The 20,872-nt window shown below is 45.0% G+C and overlaps 1 protein-coding gene across 2 annotated transcripts; it reads left to right on the top strand.

Annotated features, from left to right (window-relative positions):
• Nucleotides 1–1,409: 1,409 nt before the first annotated feature.
• arhgef49 (Rho guanine nucleotide exchange factor 49) lies at nucleotides 1,410–20,856 on the top strand. 2 transcript variants are annotated; one of them, XM_086051603.1, is made up of 8 exons: nucleotides 1,410–1,874; nucleotides 9,115–9,232; nucleotides 9,308–10,555; nucleotides 11,093–11,273; nucleotides 14,616–14,844; nucleotides 16,180–16,748; nucleotides 17,713–17,858; nucleotides 17,921–20,856. In XM_086051603.1, exons 3-8 carry the CDS (start codon nucleotides 9,402–9,404, stop codon nucleotides 18,720–18,722), a joined length of 3,081 nt encoding a protein of 1,026 aa, XP_085907729.1. In that variant the 5' UTR covers nucleotides 1,410–1,874; nucleotides 9,115–9,232; nucleotides 9,308–9,401; the 3' UTR covers nucleotides 18,723–20,856. The 2 variants fall into 2 exon arrangements, with proteins under 2 accessions (XP_085907729.1, XP_085907730.1); XM_086051604.1 differs by lacking the exon at nucleotides 1,410–1,874 and adding an exon at nucleotides 6,263–6,491.
• The last annotated feature ends 16 nt before the right edge of the window (nucleotides 20,857–20,872 follow it).

Here is a 20,872-nt window from a genome sequence, read left to right as displayed (position 1 = left end):
CTCGTGTGGCAGTAGCATCATTAGCATGCTTTTGCCTTGTTTTTACCGAGCATTGGAAAGTCAATCCCAATCTCCACAGACTGATTTCTAGTGGTGAGCAGCATGACTGGGATGTAAAGGGACAGCAAAAAGAGGCTAATCAGGAAATAATCTCTTTTCCTGTTTTTAAACGCTTAATGAACACTAAGCCTTGAGTGACGAGGGTCCATCTGCTGCCCCAATGCTAAAGGATCAACATTGTGACACAAGAATCGGCTCTTGGCCACTTTGCGCTTGGATTTATCTTACTTGGACAAAGCATCTGTATGGTATATCATTTGTCTGTCATTCAATGGCTGCCGGGCCCACTTTCATTGAGCGTGACAGGAAAGCCAGCAGGGTTCCGGTTTCCAAGGTGGTTGTGGCTGGTGTGCCATCCTCTATACAAACTATGCACCTGCTTAGGGCCCCCCAAGAGAAATCACCAGTCAGACTCAATAAATCAATATCATTGGCAGAAATGGTGCCCCCCAAAATCAATACAGGGCCCCAAAATCAAATTTTGCTTGGAGCACTATGAAATTGTGGGCTAGCTCCGCTTTAGTGATGTCATCATCATCCTCCTCCACTGTGGGGGTTGCCCTCTACGTGGCGGGAGGTTTGGGTTTCCGGGCAACCGTCCACAACGTTGACAAGAGCCTCTTTCCAGGCGCTGTAGTCAAAGAAATGAAGCCAACATCTTTGTTTCCTGCTCACTGATTTGTCATACACATAATCATAAACATTAAAGACGATTCTGGTTGTACATCTTTTTTATGAGAATCCAAGATAATTTAGAACCTATTGTTTGTGTTCGTACAAACATCAGCCTACGATCACAAACATTATGTGACCTAACGAACAGATATACGTAAATATCAAACACTGTTTTCAGTCTTTAACGAAGGTATACATACTGTACACGTTTTCGTAACAGTCAAACGAGCGTCCAAATTTTTGTAAACGTCAAAGACGATTTTGAAACCGCAACTACTACTATTTGTAAATATCAAAGCTAGCTAACAGTCGTCAGCAAGCCTCAATAAATATGAAAGAATTCTGATTTTACACATTTTTTTATCAACAAAGATGATTTCAAAACTTTAATGGACCAAACATGCGCATTTTTGCAAACATGAAACACATTACAAACTAAATGTTTGTTTTTGTTGACACTAGAGCAAGCAGTAGTGAAAACAACTCAACAGTAACTATCAGCAACAGACTCAAATGCTAACAAATTGGCTCATTGGCCAATCGATATTCTTAAACATTAAGCAGCAATTTTATAGGAAAATAAAATACTAAGTGTCCTCTTTTCGCTGTGTAATTATTATGTAATTGTCTTTGATGTTTATTTGAAAAGTAATTGTCTTTGATGTGTTTTTTTTTAAAACGTTCCGTTAGGTTGGTTGCTGTTTGCATCTTCTTCGCTTCGCTTGCTGTTTAAAAGCCATAAATAAGAGTATGGAGTGTTTCTAAATTTGGATCTGAACTCGAGAATGTTTTTTTTTGTTTGTTTTGTTTTGGTTGACCAGAGTGGCTGAACGCATGCCCCAATTTGACATTATCATTTTTACGAGGCGTACTTGAACGCAGCACAGTTCCCAAGGAGAAAGCCGCAAAGAAAGAGGTCGCGTGGAAAGGATCCTTGGCGGAACGCAATTTTCTTCTTCAGCTTTGTTCATTTATTTTTTTTAATTTCTATCTTAAAAATAAATATCTAGTCTTACTAGCAGGAGCGACTGGCTTGTTCAACGTGGCCGGCGAGCCTAGCCTCCGCCCCCCCGCAGGACTCGAAGGGAACCTGCCATCCGCCTCACGCGATGGAGGTGACGGAGCCCAACTAATCCACAGTGAGTACGCGTAACGTTAAGCATCCCTGGCATTTTCTTGCAATAATGCAGCAGTGTAGGGGGAAATGGCACGTTTAATTGGCCTTACATAACCTTTCTCTGAAAGAAAGATATGCAGGATATTGCATATTTGCGTGAGGTGACGACCACTTTACTGGACAAATATATTGTACTTCAATGTGCATTTTTGTGCCAAATGCCTCCATGAAAAACCCTCTGCGCCTCATTTCAACTTTTTGTGGTCAATTGTTGCCTTTTTGTAAGATGAAATCAAATTCTGTGGGCAAAATGTAGTGTTTAAATGACAAAATATCGAATGTCATTAGTAGGGTCATTTTTGCTGACAATTTTCTGACAACATACAAATGTTATTTTATGGCCTAAAATAACCTTTTCCTCAACACAAGTGTGACGATAAGTCACAAAGTAACGCGTTACTCTAGCGATTTGTTTCAGTAATGGTTACTTTAATGCATTACTCTTCTCCGTGAAGTAATCTGACTACAGTTACTTTGTAACAATTCATTATCACTGCATGGTGATTATTTTGACAAGCATGTTCACTATCAAGTGCGTCAACACTTGTCATATTCATGGCAGCTGACAACACTTGCATAGGAATGAATCATATATATTTTCCAATCTCGGTTTTCCCTCACAAGTGTACGTGGAACAAAATGAACAATTAATAAAAAACAAAATAAAGAAGGAGACCCCTAGACCCCGTTCCTAGATAGATACACAACAAACTACTGTACATTATAGAACACATAAGAAAGGGGAAATGCAGTGCTTACAGATTGAAGTGAAGCATTCTTGGACTTCACAATTTGCATTCCCGTCTTGGGGAAGTGATGCCACGTTTGTCATGTCACGCCATCTAGTGGCCAACAGTGGAATTCCACCCAAAATAAGCAGGAAGCAGAAAAAATACTTGTAAATTGTACCCAAAAAAACAAATCTGTAAAATAGCGAGACTGACCTGCGATGGAGGGTGGTTTACTATTTGTACATTTGGGAGGCAAACTATACCCAAGTAAAGCTAATTGCAACTTTTTGGGTTCAATGTTATGTTTTTGTGTAAAAAAAAAAAAAAATAAATCAGCAAAAAAAAAAAGGAAATCACAGATTTTTGCCAATTTTTCTCTCTGTTGTAAAGTTAAAACCAATACTAAAGTGCAAAGTATCATAAAACAGTCAAAAGTTCTGCCTGTAATTCAACTCATTATTGTTGTAAGTGTTAAGGGACCAAAAAACAAGTTCTTTTATTCATTATATATGTTTTAATTATTGGGGTGAGTAATGGGTTATTGAAATTTTATCCTGCCAAATATCGTAATCAGCATCGGCCTTAAAAAAAAAAAAAAAAAAAAAAAAAAAAAAAAAAGTGAAATACAGTTTTAACAGCCAACTATTGTATTTGTGTTTTTACATCCACGGAAAACACAGAATAGTTGCCGGATAGTACAACCGGCAACAATTTCCTTTTGAAGCCATCGCAGCTTCCCAGGCGGGATCAATGAGACGCCGGCATTTAATGAGCCGAGGTGGTGCTGTGTTGTTGTCAGACAGCGGATAACGTGACGGATCCCCCCGGGATGCTGACACCTCGCCAAGGAGCCACATGCTGTGTTGACTCCACACTTGGCGCGCGCGACACAATTAGCATGCATTAGCATTAGCTCGGTGGCTGACATCAGCTGTTTTTTGCTCGCTTCATTGACCGGACCACAACATCAATGAGGTTTTATCAATATGTACTTAACAAAAAGGTCAGTCAAAAAAATGTAAGAAAGACAAGAACAACAAAAAAGACTTTCGGACACATCATTGAAACAAATTAGCAGCATTACTGGAGTGGAATATTCAAAATGCTTATGTGAATTATTTTAGGTCAGGAATAATTGATTCTCGTTTTATAAATTGTTTATTTTATAAATAGTAACTAACACATTATGTAAAAGAATAAGGTTTATTTGAATTACAATACCCAATTATTGAATAAGAAACCCCAAAATTGATGTCTAATATTTATGTAATTCTTTGAAAAAATAACAAATGATACATATACATTTTATGAATTTACTGATAAGTCTATTAATTAATTGAACTTAAGTAACTAATTATCTATGTCATTACAGTATGTATAATATATATTTTTAAAGAAAAATTATTTTATATATATTGTATTATTTACAATAAGCAACCAATTGTTTAATATGGTTTAACTGCACACATTCCTTTGGCAGTTGAGTCACAGCTCTGTATTAAATGTAAATCAGCCTCGCCAGGAGGAACGCCACCTCCATGAAGCACGCCGAGGTCACCGATTGTGGCGGAACGGGAATGCCAAGGAGACAAAGAGTGAGGAGATAACCAAAGAACTTTGTCATTCCCGTTGTTAGCTGGAATGTCAACAAACAGCGTCGCAAGAAAAACGACTTTTTCTGTGGCAAAACATTTTGGTTTGAAGTTGTAACTCAAAATATTCCATTCAAATCAATGGGCAGTAACGTGTTTAAATGTATTTTATAATAAGAAAAATATGACTCAACAGTATTGCACTTGATAAAACTTAACTTAAATAAAACTTAATAAAACTCCAGCTGCAGCTAACAATTATTTTAATCATCGATTAATCTGTTGAGTACTTTGTCGAATAATGGATCTGATTAAAAATGTCTTTTCATTTCAATCGCCCAATTGAAAAAATACATTTTTAATTGACAGTACAGACAAATGAAAATGTAGTTCTCGGTGTGGTTTGGTAATGTGTCGGAAAATGCAAAAATGTTGATCATTGTTTTTTAGAGTAAAAGCAGATATTTGTAAATGTCTTATTTTGAGGGGAAAAAAACGTTTTCACAGAGGACTACATAAATCGGAGAATGTTTACTGTTGAGGCTTACTTAAATGGCGAGGATTTGGACATTGTTAAATTAAACAAGGACTCGATATCAATTCATTTGATAATCGATGAAACACAAAGAAAACCATTGGAACCAAGCTGCAATATTAGTCATTTTTCACAGAGGATAAAGAATACATGCCCGCGAGTACATTGCCTGTCTGCATGTGTTGCTACCAACCATGCGTCCATTACCTGAACCTTGTATACAAATATTAATATAATACAGCAATGCTGTATACCGTCACATCAGTCTGACTACGTTTTGCATTAAGCTAGCTGACTGTCATAAGACAGTGTATGTGATTTGGTTGAAATTCTTGAAAATTACTTTTATGGCCCAAATATAGCAACGTAATTGGAAGACTTGTGGCGGGAGAGCGGGCCTGACTGGCGCAGAGTAAGATTGTACCGCACCAAAATCATCGCAGCTTGCTTTTAACGGACCTAAATGTGTTAGCGTTAGCGTGCGCTGGCTTACGTAACAGCGCGCTGCTTGCGTGGACGTTCCTACCCGCTACAGATGGAAAATTAAATAATGAATGAGAGAAACTGGCCTGCGTACGCCGATATTTGTGACCCATTTACACGCATGCTGTTCGCTGTCAGGTCAGCTGCTGCGGTGTGCCACCTGGTCAGGCCCAGGACACCCTTCAGCTTGTGCGTGAAATCTTAATTTGTCACATGTTGGACAATTTGTATGCCTACTGGTACTGTAGGTGCAGGTCAGATTTGACAAGTGATTTTGCAGGGAGGGAGGGCAGGAAGGAAGAAGGAAAGAAGCAAGGAAGGGAGGGAGGGAAGGAAGGTGAAAAAGTCACAGTAGTTTTGGATTTAAAAAAAAAAAAAAAAAAATGATTTAATAATTTTTGAAAGTCCAAAAAGTAAAAACATTACTGTTGTCTATAGGCCACGGGTGTACCTAATGAAGTGGCCGGTGAGAAAAGCGATCTCGAGTGTTACTTTTACTCCTGCCGCCATGTTGAAAAACAAGACGAGTCGTCACATGTTTGTTGGGAGCCAATAGGAGCAGGCCTTTGTGTGTCCCACGTCCTCCCTGAGAGAGGTCCGCTTCACTCGACACCGCCCGGGTCAAGATCAGACGGTTCCTCACGCCTGGATAATTCATGAGGGGGGTCAATTATTCATCGTGTGGGTCGTCACAGCCACGGGCAGGGAGGGTGGGGGCGCCGAGACGTGAGGGGGGGGGGGGTGTATCGGGGGTCGTTCGGTCATGTTTTGTGGGAGGGAGAAACCCCAAAAGAACCTTACTGAGGAGAGTGTGGCATTTTAGTAACCTGAGAGCTGCACGTATTTTGTCACTATATCCTCATATGATGAAACATGTGCTAAAGCAGTAAATACAAGATAGTCTTATTTGAGGAGGGGCATTTACGGATGACTTCAAACCACATCAAGTCATATCTCAAATGAAAGCCCCCGACGAGTTCTCGCCAGATCCAAACTTATTTTGTCAATATCTGTCCGCACGATTGAGGCCAATGTAACAAAAAAAAGCATTGCCGGTTTCCATGGCAACCGCCAGGGTCGTTCACACCGGAGCATGCTCAGTCGGGGGCCTCCCTCGCTCGCTCGCTCGCCGTAACAAAAGGCCAGCAAGGGATCTCACACGCGAAACGCACACACGCACGCACGTTGACTCATTCACATGTGGACTCCGGCGAGGAGGCGAGCTACAAACGCACAACGTGAGTACCGGGAAAACAAAAAAAAAAAAAAAACACACACACACACACACACAAAAAAACAAAACAAAAAAAACGTCTCGCGGTTTCTGTTGCATCGGCAGGAAAACCACTTTGAAGGCAGCTGGTGGTTGTGTGAGAGAAAGGTATTCCACGTGGCTGAATGGCTGCTTGAGCCCTTCATCTGACAAAAGGTGCTGCTTCCATAATTGATGCCGCCGTGCATGCTGGGAAATATGAGGGATGTCAGTTAGACGGAACGTAGCGCTCTGCGTGGTTAGCATATGGCTAAAGATTAGGGTGAGGCTTGGAACTAGGGTTTGCGCTTTTAGTTTAGGGTGAGAGATTATGGTTCGCGGTTTTGGGGTAGGATTTGGTTTTGAGGTTAGGATTTGGGATTAGGGTCTGGGATTATGGTTTGAGAATTAGGATGGAGTTTTATGGTGGATGATTTTTTCCCCCCCATGGTTTAGGGTTGGAGATGGAGCTGGGAGGTTTGAGGTTATGGTTAGAATTAAATGCTTGGGTTGTCTTGGGATCATGGTTTGAGGTTACATTTTTTGGGGGGTTAGGATTTGGTTTTTGAGGTCAGGGTTTGGGGTTGGTTAGTTTGGAGATTCTAGTTATAATTTGGGGATGAAGAATCTGTTTAGGGTTTGGTGTTAAGAGATGATTTTTATTTGGTGTAATTAGGATTCAAGGTTTGGATTTGAGGTCAGGGTTTGGGGGTTGTCGTTCAGAGATTTTGTTTGTGGTTATGGTTTGGCGGTAGGATTAGGGTTAGTGGAGTTCCAATTTTGCTTTGAGGTTAAGAGTTGTGTTAGGTGGTTCGGGTGAGGGGGTTTGGAATTGAGGGCGAGCGGTCAGCGGGGTTTAGCGTTAGCATTTGGCTTTGAGCTTCGGGGTTTGGGTTGGAATTTGGATTTGATTTAAGGGTGTGGCTCCGCCCACTGAGAATGACCAGGAAGGATCAATTATGTATTTGTCCCATCTGATCCGAGGTCTACTAGGACGCCTCCTCATTAGGGTTTGGGTTGGGGGGATGATTGACTTTGTGGTTAATTTACATGAACAAAACAGGCCCCCCGCCCCCCTAAAAAAAAAACAAAAAAAAAACAGCGCTCAATAAGGACAGGGAATATCAATCCACAGCATTTGTTCTTCATTCAGTCATCACATACACCACCAATCAATCAATCAATCAATCAATCAATCATCTGGTGGGGTTACTAATATTATAACATGTTTTTTTTTTGACCGGGTGGACTAAAAGCTTTCTTCCATCCACCGCCTGATACATAGTGTATGTGTGTGTGTGTTTCATGTGTGTGTGTGTGAGCGTGTGTGGACTGTCAATGTCGGGGGGTGGGGGCGTGGGGGGTGCTGAAGTCGCCACAACGAGCTTCTGCGGTGATGACAACATGCAGTAAGCCTATAGTTTCGTTTCATGTGTTCCAGGAAGTAAAGCCTCAAAATCATGAATGAAAAGAGAAATCAATGACAATTTCACACACATGCGCACACGCCTCCACGCACGCACACACACACACACACACACACACACACACACACAGTCATTGACATTCTAGTTCCCATCAGGCTCATTTCGCTCTGCGATCATTTAGTAATGACTCGTCTCGCTGTGCCATCAGCGCCACGCATCAATGATCCCAAGTGCACTTATTGAACCAAAATATTGAAAACAACGCTCAGAATAATGCGAGGCTGTTACAAAACTTTCAGTGAGATATTGTTAGAAGTATATTAAAAAAAAAAAAAAAAAAAAAAAAAAAAGAGCATTTGTCATAGGTAGAGGACATGTTCATAGATCAAGATCGTCAGATAAAAAAAAAAAGTCCCTCAAATAAACACTTAAGTCTGGAGAGGCCATTTTTTTTTCTCGCCATTTTGTTACCATATGACGACATAGTTACAGATCTAAAAGGCAACCCTGGGAGATTTCATTTCATATCATTTTCAACATGCCCCGCCCTCTCCTATTGCAGTTGCGGAGAAGAAATGTTTTTTTTTTTTTGTTTTGTTTTGTTTTTTTTAACGGTGTCAATCATTCGGCACTGCAGGGAGACGACAGCGGCTGCATGGGAGTCACGTCTAAAAATGACTGCCACTTGACAGACACGCTGTTCTACATCCTGGCATCCCATGGGGGGGTTTATGGAGGGGGTGGGGAGCTGCTCTACTTTACATTCATGTGTGTACCGCAGGGTTATGCGAGGAATTTACATTGTTTTTACTCGCCTTTAATTGTCCGCACGTCGCCTGTGGGGAAATTCAAATCAACTTGCTCCTAATTAGACTCGAGTCTGTTTCACGCAGAGACACTGCGTACAGGCTTGGTAGAAGTGTCAGGTGTTGAATGTGTTTTTTTTACGCTCTTTAACACAGCCCCCACCCCGCTTCAGGTACTACCTTGGAAGATGGAGAGTTTTTCTGGGTGGACTTGTGACTTTATTTGGCGTGAGGTGTTTTTCCACACAGAACGCAGAAAATAGGCGGAAATGTCATGGCTTTAATTAGCAAGCAGCGTGAAAGAGAGGATTGAGAGGCATTGACGTTCCTCGCTCAAATGATCTCTAACAAATTACGGCGTGTGTTCTCTCCCAAGGCATCCGGGAGAGGTGCATTGTGGGATGCGAGCCTCGGAGCAGCCGGAGGAGGAGGAGGGCGGCAGCCGAAGCTTGGGAGCCCAGATGAAAAAAAATAAAAACCGATACAAAAGCGGGGTAAGTTCTCACATCATCCGAAGGAGAAGCAAGACCGCGGCTGATGCTTGGCAAACCGACGCCTTGACTTTGCAGGCCTGCTGACTTGTAAGTGCGATGGACCTCGGCCAAGGCCGTGCCAGATGCGAGGCCTCCCTCTAGCAGCCCGCCCGGTCCTCACCCCTCGGCGATGGAACCGTGCGTCTCCCACCTCCCGCCGTCCGCCGCCCCCCTTTGCGCCTTCCCCCGGCACCGAGCCGCCGCCATCTACCCTGGACCTCAGTGGTACCCGCTCGTGTCCCGGTGTAACAGCAGCACCCTGCTGTCTAATTTGAGACATCACCCTGGTCAAAAGGGGGCCGCAGAGACTGCGCCGGGGTATTCTCCAGATGTACCGACGGGGGGCAGGCCGTATCGGAGTATGGAAAACTTGAACTGGAACCCGGTTCTGGATTCAGGTCTGTGCTCATCCGGCGAGTTCGCCGTGCGCTACACGGCCGCTAGTCACTGGTACGACGGGCCCCCAGATGGGTCCAACCCGGAGAGCCTGGAATACTACCCCCGACGTAATCCCCGCAGGAAGGATGTTCCCTGTTTGCCGCAGTTGCTTTTCCCCAGTGGCGTGGAGGAATGGGATGCCAGGAAAGGTCTAAGGGAAAAGCTTCGCATCCAGAGTGCACGGGCAGCAGTGGAGCCTCTGAAGACCCTACCCCTGCGCACCACAGACTCGGCCCCCGTGGAACTGAACCCAGGGGGCCGGCCGGTGGGCAGCATGCGTCTAACCTGCCCGCGGGAGATTAAACAGGAAGTCCTGAGGAGACTTGAGCTGCGCCGGCAGAACAGCAGCCCCAACCTGGCTCTCCACGGGGCCCCGCGTAGCCCAAAGGCGCTTCCGGCCTCCCGCGCGGCGCTCCCCGTTTTTGGCGGGGACAACGGACACCGGCGAAGCATTTCCACGGGCCGCCTGTACATCCCCACCTTCGAGGAGTTCAAGAGGATGAGGATGACGGAGCGGAACCAGGAGTCCGCAGCCGGTTCTGAGGACTCGGGTCGCCCCACCTCCGAGACCGGAACCGGTTCGCCGATCCGCACAGGGCCCTCTCCAAGGACCCCACTGCAAGCTTCGAGTCAGGGAGAAGCCAGTGATAATGGTCGGCGTAGGAGGTCCAGCCTGGAACCAGTCGGGTCAGTTCCGTTTGCACCCAGCAGGGACGGCAAAGGCCGACCCTCCAGTTGCTGCCCTGCGCTTCTCCTGGAGGGAACGGACCTGTCGAGCTACGGGGCCAAGATCTACAAAATGAAGGATGGCCTCATTGGCTCGGCTCTGGACCTCATCAAGAAGAGGTAAGCCAGCTCCATATCAATTTCTCAAGATTGTTTTCGGAAACTGGACCGCATAAAAATAATATACATGGTAATACTTTTCATCATATTTGATTATTTGTGTATTGATGAGATACAATAACGTTATTTGATACTTGCGCACTGATGCGTCGTTAATGTTTTTGACGATATCGGTGTCACTCTCGTTCGATGCCATCCATAAAACGATATCGCTGAATACGCCTATGTATCGAAGTGATTCATCAAATCAAAATACAGTATCAATTTTTGCCGCGGGTGTGTCAATACTGTACCGTAAAGAACACGATACGATTGCTCACGATATCGATATTTGACGCTTGTAGATTGACAGTGAACGATTAAAAAAAAGATCCAACACTATATCAATATTTTTTTTCTTGTGCATTGACAAAATCGATATGTCATTTGCATTTTGATACGACACATGGTGATATTGGCAACCCCCTGTCCCATTCCCATCGCCCCCGCCGCCCGCCCCCCCCCCCACACACACACAAACCCCGCCCCCCCCACCAGCTGCAGTGCAGACATCTCCGCCGAGGCCCCCGTCAGGCTGTCAGCTGAGCGGGACAGAGACGCCCCCCGCCAGCTCCCCGCCGCCGTCGCCATGGCAACCGCGGCAGGAGCCGAGGCTGGCCACCAGTCGCCCGCAGAAGAAGAAGACGGCGGCGGCGAAGGCGAAGAAGCAAGAGAATGCGTAAGGAGGATTTTATTTTTTCGGTGTGCGTGCGTGCGTGCGTGCGTGCGTGCGTGCGTGTTTGTGCGATTTCGGCGGCGGCTTGGTTTGCGATCTGTCGGCGTTCAAGGATGGCGAGGACACTGCGACAGACACACGTGCCCATGCAGAGATAGATGCGCGTGCGTGCGTGTGTGTGTGTGCGATGAAGGAAATGTCTGAGGATGCATAAAAAGAAGGGGGGGGGGGGGGGGGGGGGAGAGGGATTATCTCCATCCCTGGCAAGCCATCCATCCATCTATCCATCCATTCTGCAGCATTCCCGGAGTCAAACAAGCATAGTCACTCGCACCGTTTTCACGTTAAGAACGCTTAGCGTTCCGATCCGATTAATACGACGGAAGAAAAAGAAGAAAAAGGTGAGAAGGGGACAGGAAATTAAAAGTAGCATTATGTAACAGCCGTGGCCCAAGACATCGGGGGGGGGGGGGGGGGGGGCATCGCGGGAACGTCACCCATGTCACTCCAGGTGACACAAAGTCAGAGTAACGCCGTTAGCCACCACTAGTCAATAGAATTTTACTACAAAATATGCACATGCTAAGTCTATGTAGCACTGTTAGCAACCGCTTGTTAATAGATTTTTATTCCTAAATACTCAGACGCTAAGTCACATCACTGCTGTTAGCCGTCGCCATTTTATTTTGTTCTTTAGCAGTTTAACATATCGATACTGCGGATTATACAGATGCTCGGCCAATATGGCGTGTTAGCCACTGACATTTCATACATTACAGTAAAAATACAGATGCTAAGTCAATGTACTGATGACAGATCAGTATAGCGACAACCGTTAGCCACCACTATTTAACAACATTGCCACTGCAAAATATACAAATGCTAAGTCAAAGTAGCGCTGTAGCCGAAACTATTTAATACTACCGGTAGTTATTAGCTAGCCACTGCTACCTAATACATTGCTAACGCCAATATATCGCTGTTAGCCAAAATAAGGATTTTAAGCCAATGTAGGGCTAGTTGTTAGCTGCTGTTAGTAAACACTCATTCGGTGCCACTGATGGCTACAGATGCCAAATATGCATGCTAACTGGGAGGGATAACAGTTAATGAGTCTTAATACTAGCTGATAGCTACCTCAATCAATAAGTCAGTACAGCAGGGGTGCCCATTACGTCGATCGCGAAGGCGTCGGGGGTAGATCGCCAGCCTATCATCCGTCCTCACTACTGCATTGCTACGTTCACACCAACTGCGTTGGGAGCGTTTCTGGCGGCGCGTTTCAATTGTAGTCAACGCAGTTGGCGCGAGCGGGCGCGGCTGCGTGCGGGGGTGGCGCGAATGTTGCGTTTGAAGCGGTGGGACGCGGAGCGAAGCGCCGCAAATCCGCCCATTCGCTCCACTCGGCGCGTATAAACAAGTCAACTTTTTTTGCCATGTCATACTACGTCACACACGGCCTGTTCACTTCCCTTTTTTTTTTTTTTTTTTTAAACAGTTCTTGGACTTTACCAAGACAGCAATATCGATAGCATTAGCATAGTGTGCAAAAAAAGTCGACTTGTTTTATACGCGCCGAATGGAGCGAATGGGCGGATTGTTGTTGCTGCGAATAATTTTCAATGTATTTATAAATAATGTGTTTTGCATTTTTAGTAGGTGGTAGATCATTTTGACTCGGTCATGTCATAAGTAGCTCTCAGGCTGAAAAAGTGTGGGCACAGTATAGCGGTAGCCATTAGCTGCCGGTGTTTATTACATTGCCACTGCAAAATATACAGATGCTAAGTCAGTGTAGCACTAGCTTAATACAAGCTGTTAGCCACCGCTAAGCAAATATTTAATTTCATTTCAAGTCGTAAAAATAACTTCATACATTTCCCAAATCAAATAAGCCAAGTCAACGTAGCGCTAGTTGTGCCGGCTCGCTATTATTAGCGCCTGTCCCTTTAAGTGCCTCCTCGCCCCAGCCCTTGCCGAAGCCCAGCGTAAAATGTGATTTGTTACCCCCGCCCGTGCCTGACGAACCCTGAAAGCTTGTTAAAAAATAAATAAAATAAAAAGAGAGAGAGAGAGAGAGAGAGAGTGTAAACTCTGGGAATGATGCAGCATGTTGAGGAATTCTCAGCCTGGGATGTTTCGAATTATCATGGAGATAAGACCTCACATTTCAAGGCGCATGACCGCAAAAATCCTTCTCTGGGAAATTTTGTGACATTACGTAATCATGCCAACGACATCATGATTAAATCAAGAGAACCCAAAAGGATGCATAACAATATCTATATTTCACAACTGCGTATGATATTCTCTGTCATAATATAATGATATTTGAGATGTATCAATGTAGTACCTAAATGAACACAATAACGGTAAATATGATGTCAATTTTTGATATGTGATGTAATCACAATACCGATATTTGACACTTCAAACTACACGTCATGGTACCAATATTAAAATGCTATTGTGTTGATCATGAATCAAAAAAGAACATAATACGATACATCGCACTATTGTTTTTTTGAAGTTTGTGTATTTATAATGTAATGTAGAAGAGGATATCGGCGCGGTCCTGTGAAAAATACTTTTTTCGTTTTATTTTTTTTATAATGGGGTTTCCGCGTTACAGACATCCCATTATGTGAAAATTAAACAAAAAATTGTTTTTATAAAAGGCAAAATTGGACGTAAGTGTTTTTCACAGGACATATGATACATCACAATATCAATACTTGATGGTTGTGTATCACTACTTTACTATAAAACAACGTAGCGCTACGTTATCGGAATATGGATATTGGATGCACGTCGGTTCTGGAATAGAATATATGGATATTGGAGGCCCGTGTATGGATAAGAACATGATACGTGCCGATATCGATACAAAAGTTCTGTTTATCGATGCCGTTCCATAAAACAATTCCATGTCACAGTATTGATATTTGATGCTAGTGTTTTAATCCCATATTGTAAAGGAATGCGATACGATACATCTCAATATCGATATTTGAGACTTGATCCGTACAAGACGGTACGGTATACCCTGATATAGATATTTCAGGCTTGCGTATCGATAACACAATTTTATACGTCCTGATATGAATATTTGAGGCGCGCATATTACGATACGTCACAATTTCAATATTTGACCCTTATTGTAAAATAATATTTGGATAATTGAGACATATCGACACTTTCCTCGGCGCTGTATCGAAGCAGAACACGCGATATCGATCATTTGTGTGAACGCTGGAAAGGTTACGTCATCGTGCCGGTGACATCCCCGGTTGTTGCTGTGTTGCCGTGACAACATTGCCAGGCATCGTTTTTCCCTTCCCGCAGCCGCCGGGTGCCTGCCGGCGTTCCAGCTCAGACGCCACGTACGAGCGATCGCAGGCGGCTGCATCGGAGCGCGCGCACGAGCGGCCGCAGGCAGCCGGCGAGTGTCGCCTGCGACCGCGCCGCACTGACCCCATGCCGGCCGACGCGGCCAGTCGCAACCGGCCGGAGATGAAGGCCAAGATGGAGAGCGCGCCGCATGGACGACATCATCGGAGGGAGAGAGACAGCGGTGAGAGGACAAAGGAGACGCGGCGTGCCTCGTTGTAGATTTACGGGGCCGTAAAATCTACCCCCTCCCCGTTCCCGATTTCAGATGGTCACGCCAATTTTCTGATCTTGACTCATTGCCTGCCAGCCCTTAGAGCATTTTGACCGATCTTTCAAGAGCCACGGAATATAAGCACAGAACCTACGTAAAGAAAGAGTAGAGTCTCTTCTTTGACCAGAAAACAAGTCCATCTTGCTTTTTGCATTTCTCTTGTTATCAGCAGTACAACATAGGTTGGTTTCAGCAAAAACACCGGTTTCTGACCAAAGACGACTGACGCTAATATTTCTTGCTTTTGTGACACCTCAAACCTCATCGAGCTTCCGATGGCAAAATAAGTAATTTATTACAATTCCGGAAAGCACCGTGAGTGATGCTGACTCTGCACATGACTCGCTTTTTTTTTTTTACATGGCGTTCATCATTCACTCACTGCGTCATCGTTTGTTACTATAGCGACTTATACATTCTACTAGCTACTGTGACGCAAAGGATTTTTTTGAGGCTGATGCTTATTCCGATATTTGGCAGAATGCAATTACGACAGCCGATTAACCAGCTCATTAAAGTCGTTTGTTTGCTCGTGAAGGTCGGCCGAAGTTTGCAGTCGGGATCTAACAAAAAACGAGTTTTTAATTTTTAAAATGGGCAAGACAAGATCGGTCTAACAAAAAACGAGTTTTTAATTTTTAAAATGGGCAAGACAAGATTGGTGTTACAAACAACGAGTTTTTAATTTTTAAATTGGGCAAAACGAGATCGGTCTAACAAAAAATGAGTTTTTAATTTTAAAAATGGGCAAGACGAGATCGGTCTAACAAAAAACGAGTTTTTAATTTTTAAAATGGGCAAGACAAGATCGGTTTTACAAAAAACGAGTTTTTAATTTTTAAATTGGGCAAAACGAGATCGGTCTAACAAAAAACGAGTTTTTAATTTTAAAAATAGGCAAGACGAGATCAGTCTAACAAAAAACGAGTTTTTAATTTTAAAAATGGGCAAGACGAGATCGGTCTAACAAAAAATGAGTTTTTAATTTTTAAATTGGGCAAAACGAGATCGGTCTAACAAAAAAACGAATTTTTAATTTTAAAAATGGGCAAGACGAGATCGGTCTAACAAAAAACGAGTTTTTTTGTTTTGTTTTTTTTCGCCCGTACAAAAATTGTTATACGGCGTACACAATTTGAAATGATTAAAAAAAAAAAACGTATAAAATACGGGGAAAACGTATAAGTTGACAATTATGCAGTGATGCTATTGGGGACATCGCGTGACCCTTTGTCCCGTCCTCAGCTCCGGCAGCGCTCCGCGGCCACTCGGAGCCGCCGGGCGAGGAGCGGCCGGCGGGTTCGGACGAGCGGCCGGGCTCGTACCGCCGGGCGGGCCGCGGTCGTCATCACCGCTGGAGCACCATCAGCAGCCTGAGCGCCGACAGCGGCGTGGTCGGCCTCAGCGAGGAGGACGACAACGGCGCCGAGCCCCGGCGCCAGCGGCGCGGCGCCGAAGTGGAGCGGGCGGACAGCGGCATCGGACCGGGCCTCTCCCGGGCCTGGAAGAGGCCGGCGCCGTGCTCCGATTGCGGCCGGCGGGACGAGACTCCGGAGGGCCGGAGCGCGTGCGAGCGTTGCGCCAAACTGCGGGCCGAGCGTAAGGAAGCCGTGTTGGAGTTCCTGAACACGGAGAGCAGCTACGGCGAGGACTTGAGGATCATCAAGGAGGAGTTCTACGGACCCATGCGCGGCGCCGGCCTGCTGAGCGCCGAGCAGCTGGCTGTGGTCTTCGCCAACGTCCAGGAGCTGGGAGACGTGAACGAGAGGTTCACGGAACATCTGCAGGACGCCATCGAACACGCTCTGGACCAGGTGAGAGGTCATGGCCTCACCGGGCCAATCTTAAAACACGGACGCCGTGACAACTTGGGCACGGCCAGACTTGAAACCCTCATTTCAAAATGTGAAATCCTTCGTGGTAAAGCTTTAGCATAGTTTGAAAAGCCATTCCTAGTTTGAGACCCTAACCCAGCGTCGAAACTCAAATATGAAAAGCTAACTTGGACTTGAAACTCTAGTCATGACTTTAAACCCAAATTTGAAAAACTAACCTTGACTCGGAAGTCTACTTTGCCCAAACCCTATCTTGGAACGCTCTATTTTCATTTAAATCCAAACTTTGATTTGAAGCCCTAACCTCTAATCTCCAACCCAAATTTGAAAGGCTAACCTTGACGACTTGACATCTTTTTGAATTCCTTCTAAAACACTTCGGGGCCAGGCGCCATCCTTGACTTGAAATCTGCATTTGAGAGTCTTACCCTGATTTGAAACTCAAATGTAAAAGCCGAACCTTGTCTTTCAACCCTATCCCACGGTTGAAAGTCTAACATTACACTGACCTCTTCACTGTAGTTTGAGACCCTCACATCTGAAACCACTGCACAGTCTTCAAATCCTAACCTCTGTTTAGTTACCCACTTTGAAACCCTAAACCTGGCTTGAAAGCAGAATTGGACTTTAAAACCCGAAAATTAAAACCCAGCCTAGCTACCCTAACCCTTTGTCTTAACTTCTTAAGGAAATGTTAATCCCAAACCCTAATACCTGGTTTGAACCTGAATCTCATTTCATATATAATCTTACTCCATAAGCCTGCCTTGAAACACGGCCAGTGAAGTGATGAGCCAATAGAAAGTCTTCCCTTTGGATCCGCCACGACTTTCTTCTAGTCCGGCCCCGGTTTCGTCTCGTAACTCCGAACGGACACTGGCACAGTGCGGCATTGGCACTCTGACTGAGCGACTGAGTGAGTGACTCCGGCGTTTGGGCTTAGGGAGACGAGGATCTGCTGACGGTGTCCGTCGGCGAGATCTTCCTGGAGTTCGTCAACATGCTGCCGGCCTTCCAGACCTACTGCCTGCAGCAGTCGGCCTCCGTAAACATGCTCAACGCCTTGGAGAAGGAGAAAGAACTGCTCAGGTAACCCCTCGGCCCCTTTGCGCTCAGCTTCCGTCAGGTGAGTTTTTTTTCGCGTCCCTCAGGATCTTCCTGGACGTCTCCCAGAACGACAACACGGCCTTGCGTCGCATGAACCTCCGCTCGTTCCTCATGGCGCCTCTTCAGCGCGTCACCAAGTACCCGCTGCTCCTCAGCCGCCTCCTCAAAGTCACCCCGGAGAAGCAGCCTGAATTCGGGCGGCTCCGCGAGGCCAAGAGCCGCGTGGAGGCCCACCTGGAGCACATCAACACCAAGACCAAGCAGCAGGACGGCAACGGCGTGGCCTCGTGGTCGCTGCGCTCTTTCCGCCGCGACAGCCGCAAGAACCGGGAGCCGGTGGACGCCGAGATGCGGGAGGCGTCCATGAAGACGCTGGGTTGGACCCGGGAGGACACGCGCTTCGTCATGGAGGGCCCCTTGCAGCTCTCGCAGCCGGCCGACGGGCAGTGGGTGAAGAAGGGAAGCAAGGCGCTCAAGTTCCAAAACGTCCAGAGTCTGCTCATGGTGAGGACGCAGCCCGGCGGGGAGCCGGCGTGCGAAGCGGGGAAAAGCGTCCAAGACGGAGTTCTGGTACTGATCAAGGACAAGAGCAGCGGCAAGTTCGCCGTGATGCGCGAGCCCATCCGGCTGGCCAACTGCGTGGTGTCCATGGACCCCGAGTGCCAGGATACCTTCGAGGTTCTGGACATCCGGCGGGAGTCCTTTGTTTTCCGGGCGGCGGACAAGTCCCGGACGCAGAACTGGTTCCACCAGATGAAGAGGTACGCTCGGGACTTGGGAGCCTGGCGCAAGAGACGCAACGCTTTGCCCAACATCATGATCAACACCAATCAGAGTCGGTCCTGAGGGACGCAGTCCCAAGCGAGGCCTTTTTTTTCCCCGCCATAGAATAGACGGACGGCCCCAAAAACTACAATGTGACAAGACGCCATGCTGCTGCCTCGCCCCAAAAAACGCCACTTGGTCAACACTTAGGACGTGCAGCAGACCAAGAGCACTTTTTTGGTTGTTTTAGTTTACAATGCTATGGGCGCACAGAATATTACGGCCAGGTTGAAAAGAAAGATAAAGAAAATAGTCGGTAAATTAACAATTAATGAGTAAAGAGTCACTTTGAGGGGGGGAAAAAAGACATTTAGGGAAAAAAATACAATATACTGTTTTTTTTTTTATTTTAGAGCAAATTTTGATATTTTTTTTTTTAGATGGGAGGGCAGAATTTTCTTGAAAACACAGCGTTTTAAGATTTTTTTTTTTTGAAGAATCAAATTTGTTTTCGATTTTAAAAAGAGATTACTTTGAATAAAAAGTCATTTCTTGAAAGTCTGATTCCCCCCATCTCATTTTAGTCCTTGTCAGTCTGGAAAGTGAGATTTTTTTTTACGTCATTTTTTTAAGGGATTTTTTTTTTTACATAAAAAAAGTTATTTTGATTTTGATTTACATTCAAGACTATTCTCGTAACATTACACCTTCTCTTAGAAAAATACTACTTAATTTTTATAATAGTCAAAAAAAAAAAGTTCTCGTTACACATTTTTCTTTAAAAAAAAAATCCAACAATATGCATTTCTCTGGAATCAAGCATTCCATTATTATTACATTGTCTTTTAGAAATACGTCTACTCACATACAATTCCAACTCTAGTCTCATAGTAAACTTTTTTTCTTCTTTTCAATGTGGCCCTAATACTCCTTGATTTATACGTCGCCATATCAAAATGTGGAGCCTTTATAACTAATCAAAGATTTGGATGACCAAAAAAAAAACAGAATTGTAGGCTGTGTGTCAGCCATGATTGTAAAGACTGTTTATTTCCGTACGTCTGTTGAGGAAAAACAACTGAACATGACATCTTTTTGGTTTGTTTTTTTGTGTGGGAATAACTGGATATCACAAGGGGACATGTTTGCGCTTTGTTTTAAATGTTCTTTTTTTTTTGTGTGTGTGTGTATGTCGCCACCTAGTGCACTCCGGCGGCGGAGCAACGTTCACTGCCACAGACAAGTGAGCCCCCTTGACAGCAATAACCGGTCATACGAGTAGACGCTTTCCGTCCCTTTTTCGCGTATCGTGGAATCCCCGTTTTTGTCTTTGCCAGCTCGGCTCGTTACAACTGTTTTCATGACTTGTTCCCCGGCTCGAGGTCTTGAGTCACTCGATGCGGGAATTGAAGTAGACCCTTTCACACTGGCCAGCAAAGATGTTTTTTTTTTTTTTTCCTCTCCCCTCGTTTTTGTGTTGTGGGCAAGTCGGAAGTTGAAGTCGCCCTTTTCAAGCGGACTACACGGCAAATTGGCGTAAACAGAGGCGTAACGGTAGTTTACACAAACACCTCAACAAATATTTACACTCTCTCCGCTTGTTTACGCTCCTTTGTGGGCGTTCCCTAATTCTTGACAATCGCGCCATGTTTTTGTGGTTGACTGAAAATGACGGTACAATATATTATATGCGGAGCCTCCAAAGCTAATAAAAGGGTCGCAGTTTTTCAATGTACCGGTGGCACTTAATCGTTCTGGGCGCGGCGAAGAGTCGCCCCACGTTTTTTCCGTCGGGGTTGAGTCTAGTCCCCCGTCGAGATGGGGTTGGTACCTTACACGCAGAACAGCGGTCCTGGGAAAAGTGGCTTAGGTGGGCAGTGTGAAAGGGGCTTTTGTGAGGTCAAGTTAAAAAAAAAAAAAATCAATAAAAAACTGCTGACAAGAAAACATGGACCCCGTCTATGGTCTGAGCCGCCGTGCCTTGGCTCTCAGCCTTTGGACAGACTTGGGACTGCCCCCGTTTCGCCCCTACAGCCATCGAGAGCTTTATTTGGTTGAAAGCACTTTATCCAGCCACGACATCAAAGCGGAATATGTCAATGCCGTTTGTGTAGCGGATCACTGTGTGCACCAACATGACTGTGCTTTTTCTTTTCCGGCTGTATTATTTCAACATGTAATATATTGGCAATCATATTAAAATGTTGCAAAGTGAGTTTTGTACGGTTTTC

The sequence above is a fragment of the Filicampus tigris genome, chromosome 14, assembly GCF_054856515.1.
Source record: "Filicampus tigris isolate MCC_2025a chromosome 14, RoL_Ftig_1.0, whole genome shotgun sequence".
Classification (NCBI taxonomy): Eukaryota; Metazoa; Chordata; class Actinopteri; order Syngnathiformes; family Syngnathidae; genus Filicampus; species Filicampus tigris.
The sequence above is the reverse complement of the archived record's forward strand: the minus strand, read 5'-3'. Positions and strand labels throughout refer to the sequence as shown.

What these genes read in the sequence shown, in the direction of transcription:
- arhgef49 (XM_086051603.1), top strand. Translation starts at nt 9,402, where the DNA reads ATGGAACCGTGCGTCTCCCACCTCCCGCCGTCCGCCGCCCCCCTTTGC. An exon ending in GCGAAGAAGCAAGAGAATGC is followed by an intron (nt 11,274 to 14,615) that starts GTAAGGAGGATT and finishes CCCTTCCCGCAG; the next exon opens with CCGCCGGGTGCCTGCCGGCG. An exon ending in TCGAACACGCTCTGGACCAG is followed by an intron (nt 16,749 to 17,712) that starts GTGAGAGGTCAT and finishes GTTTGGGCTTAG; the next exon opens with GGAGACGAGGATCTGCTGAC.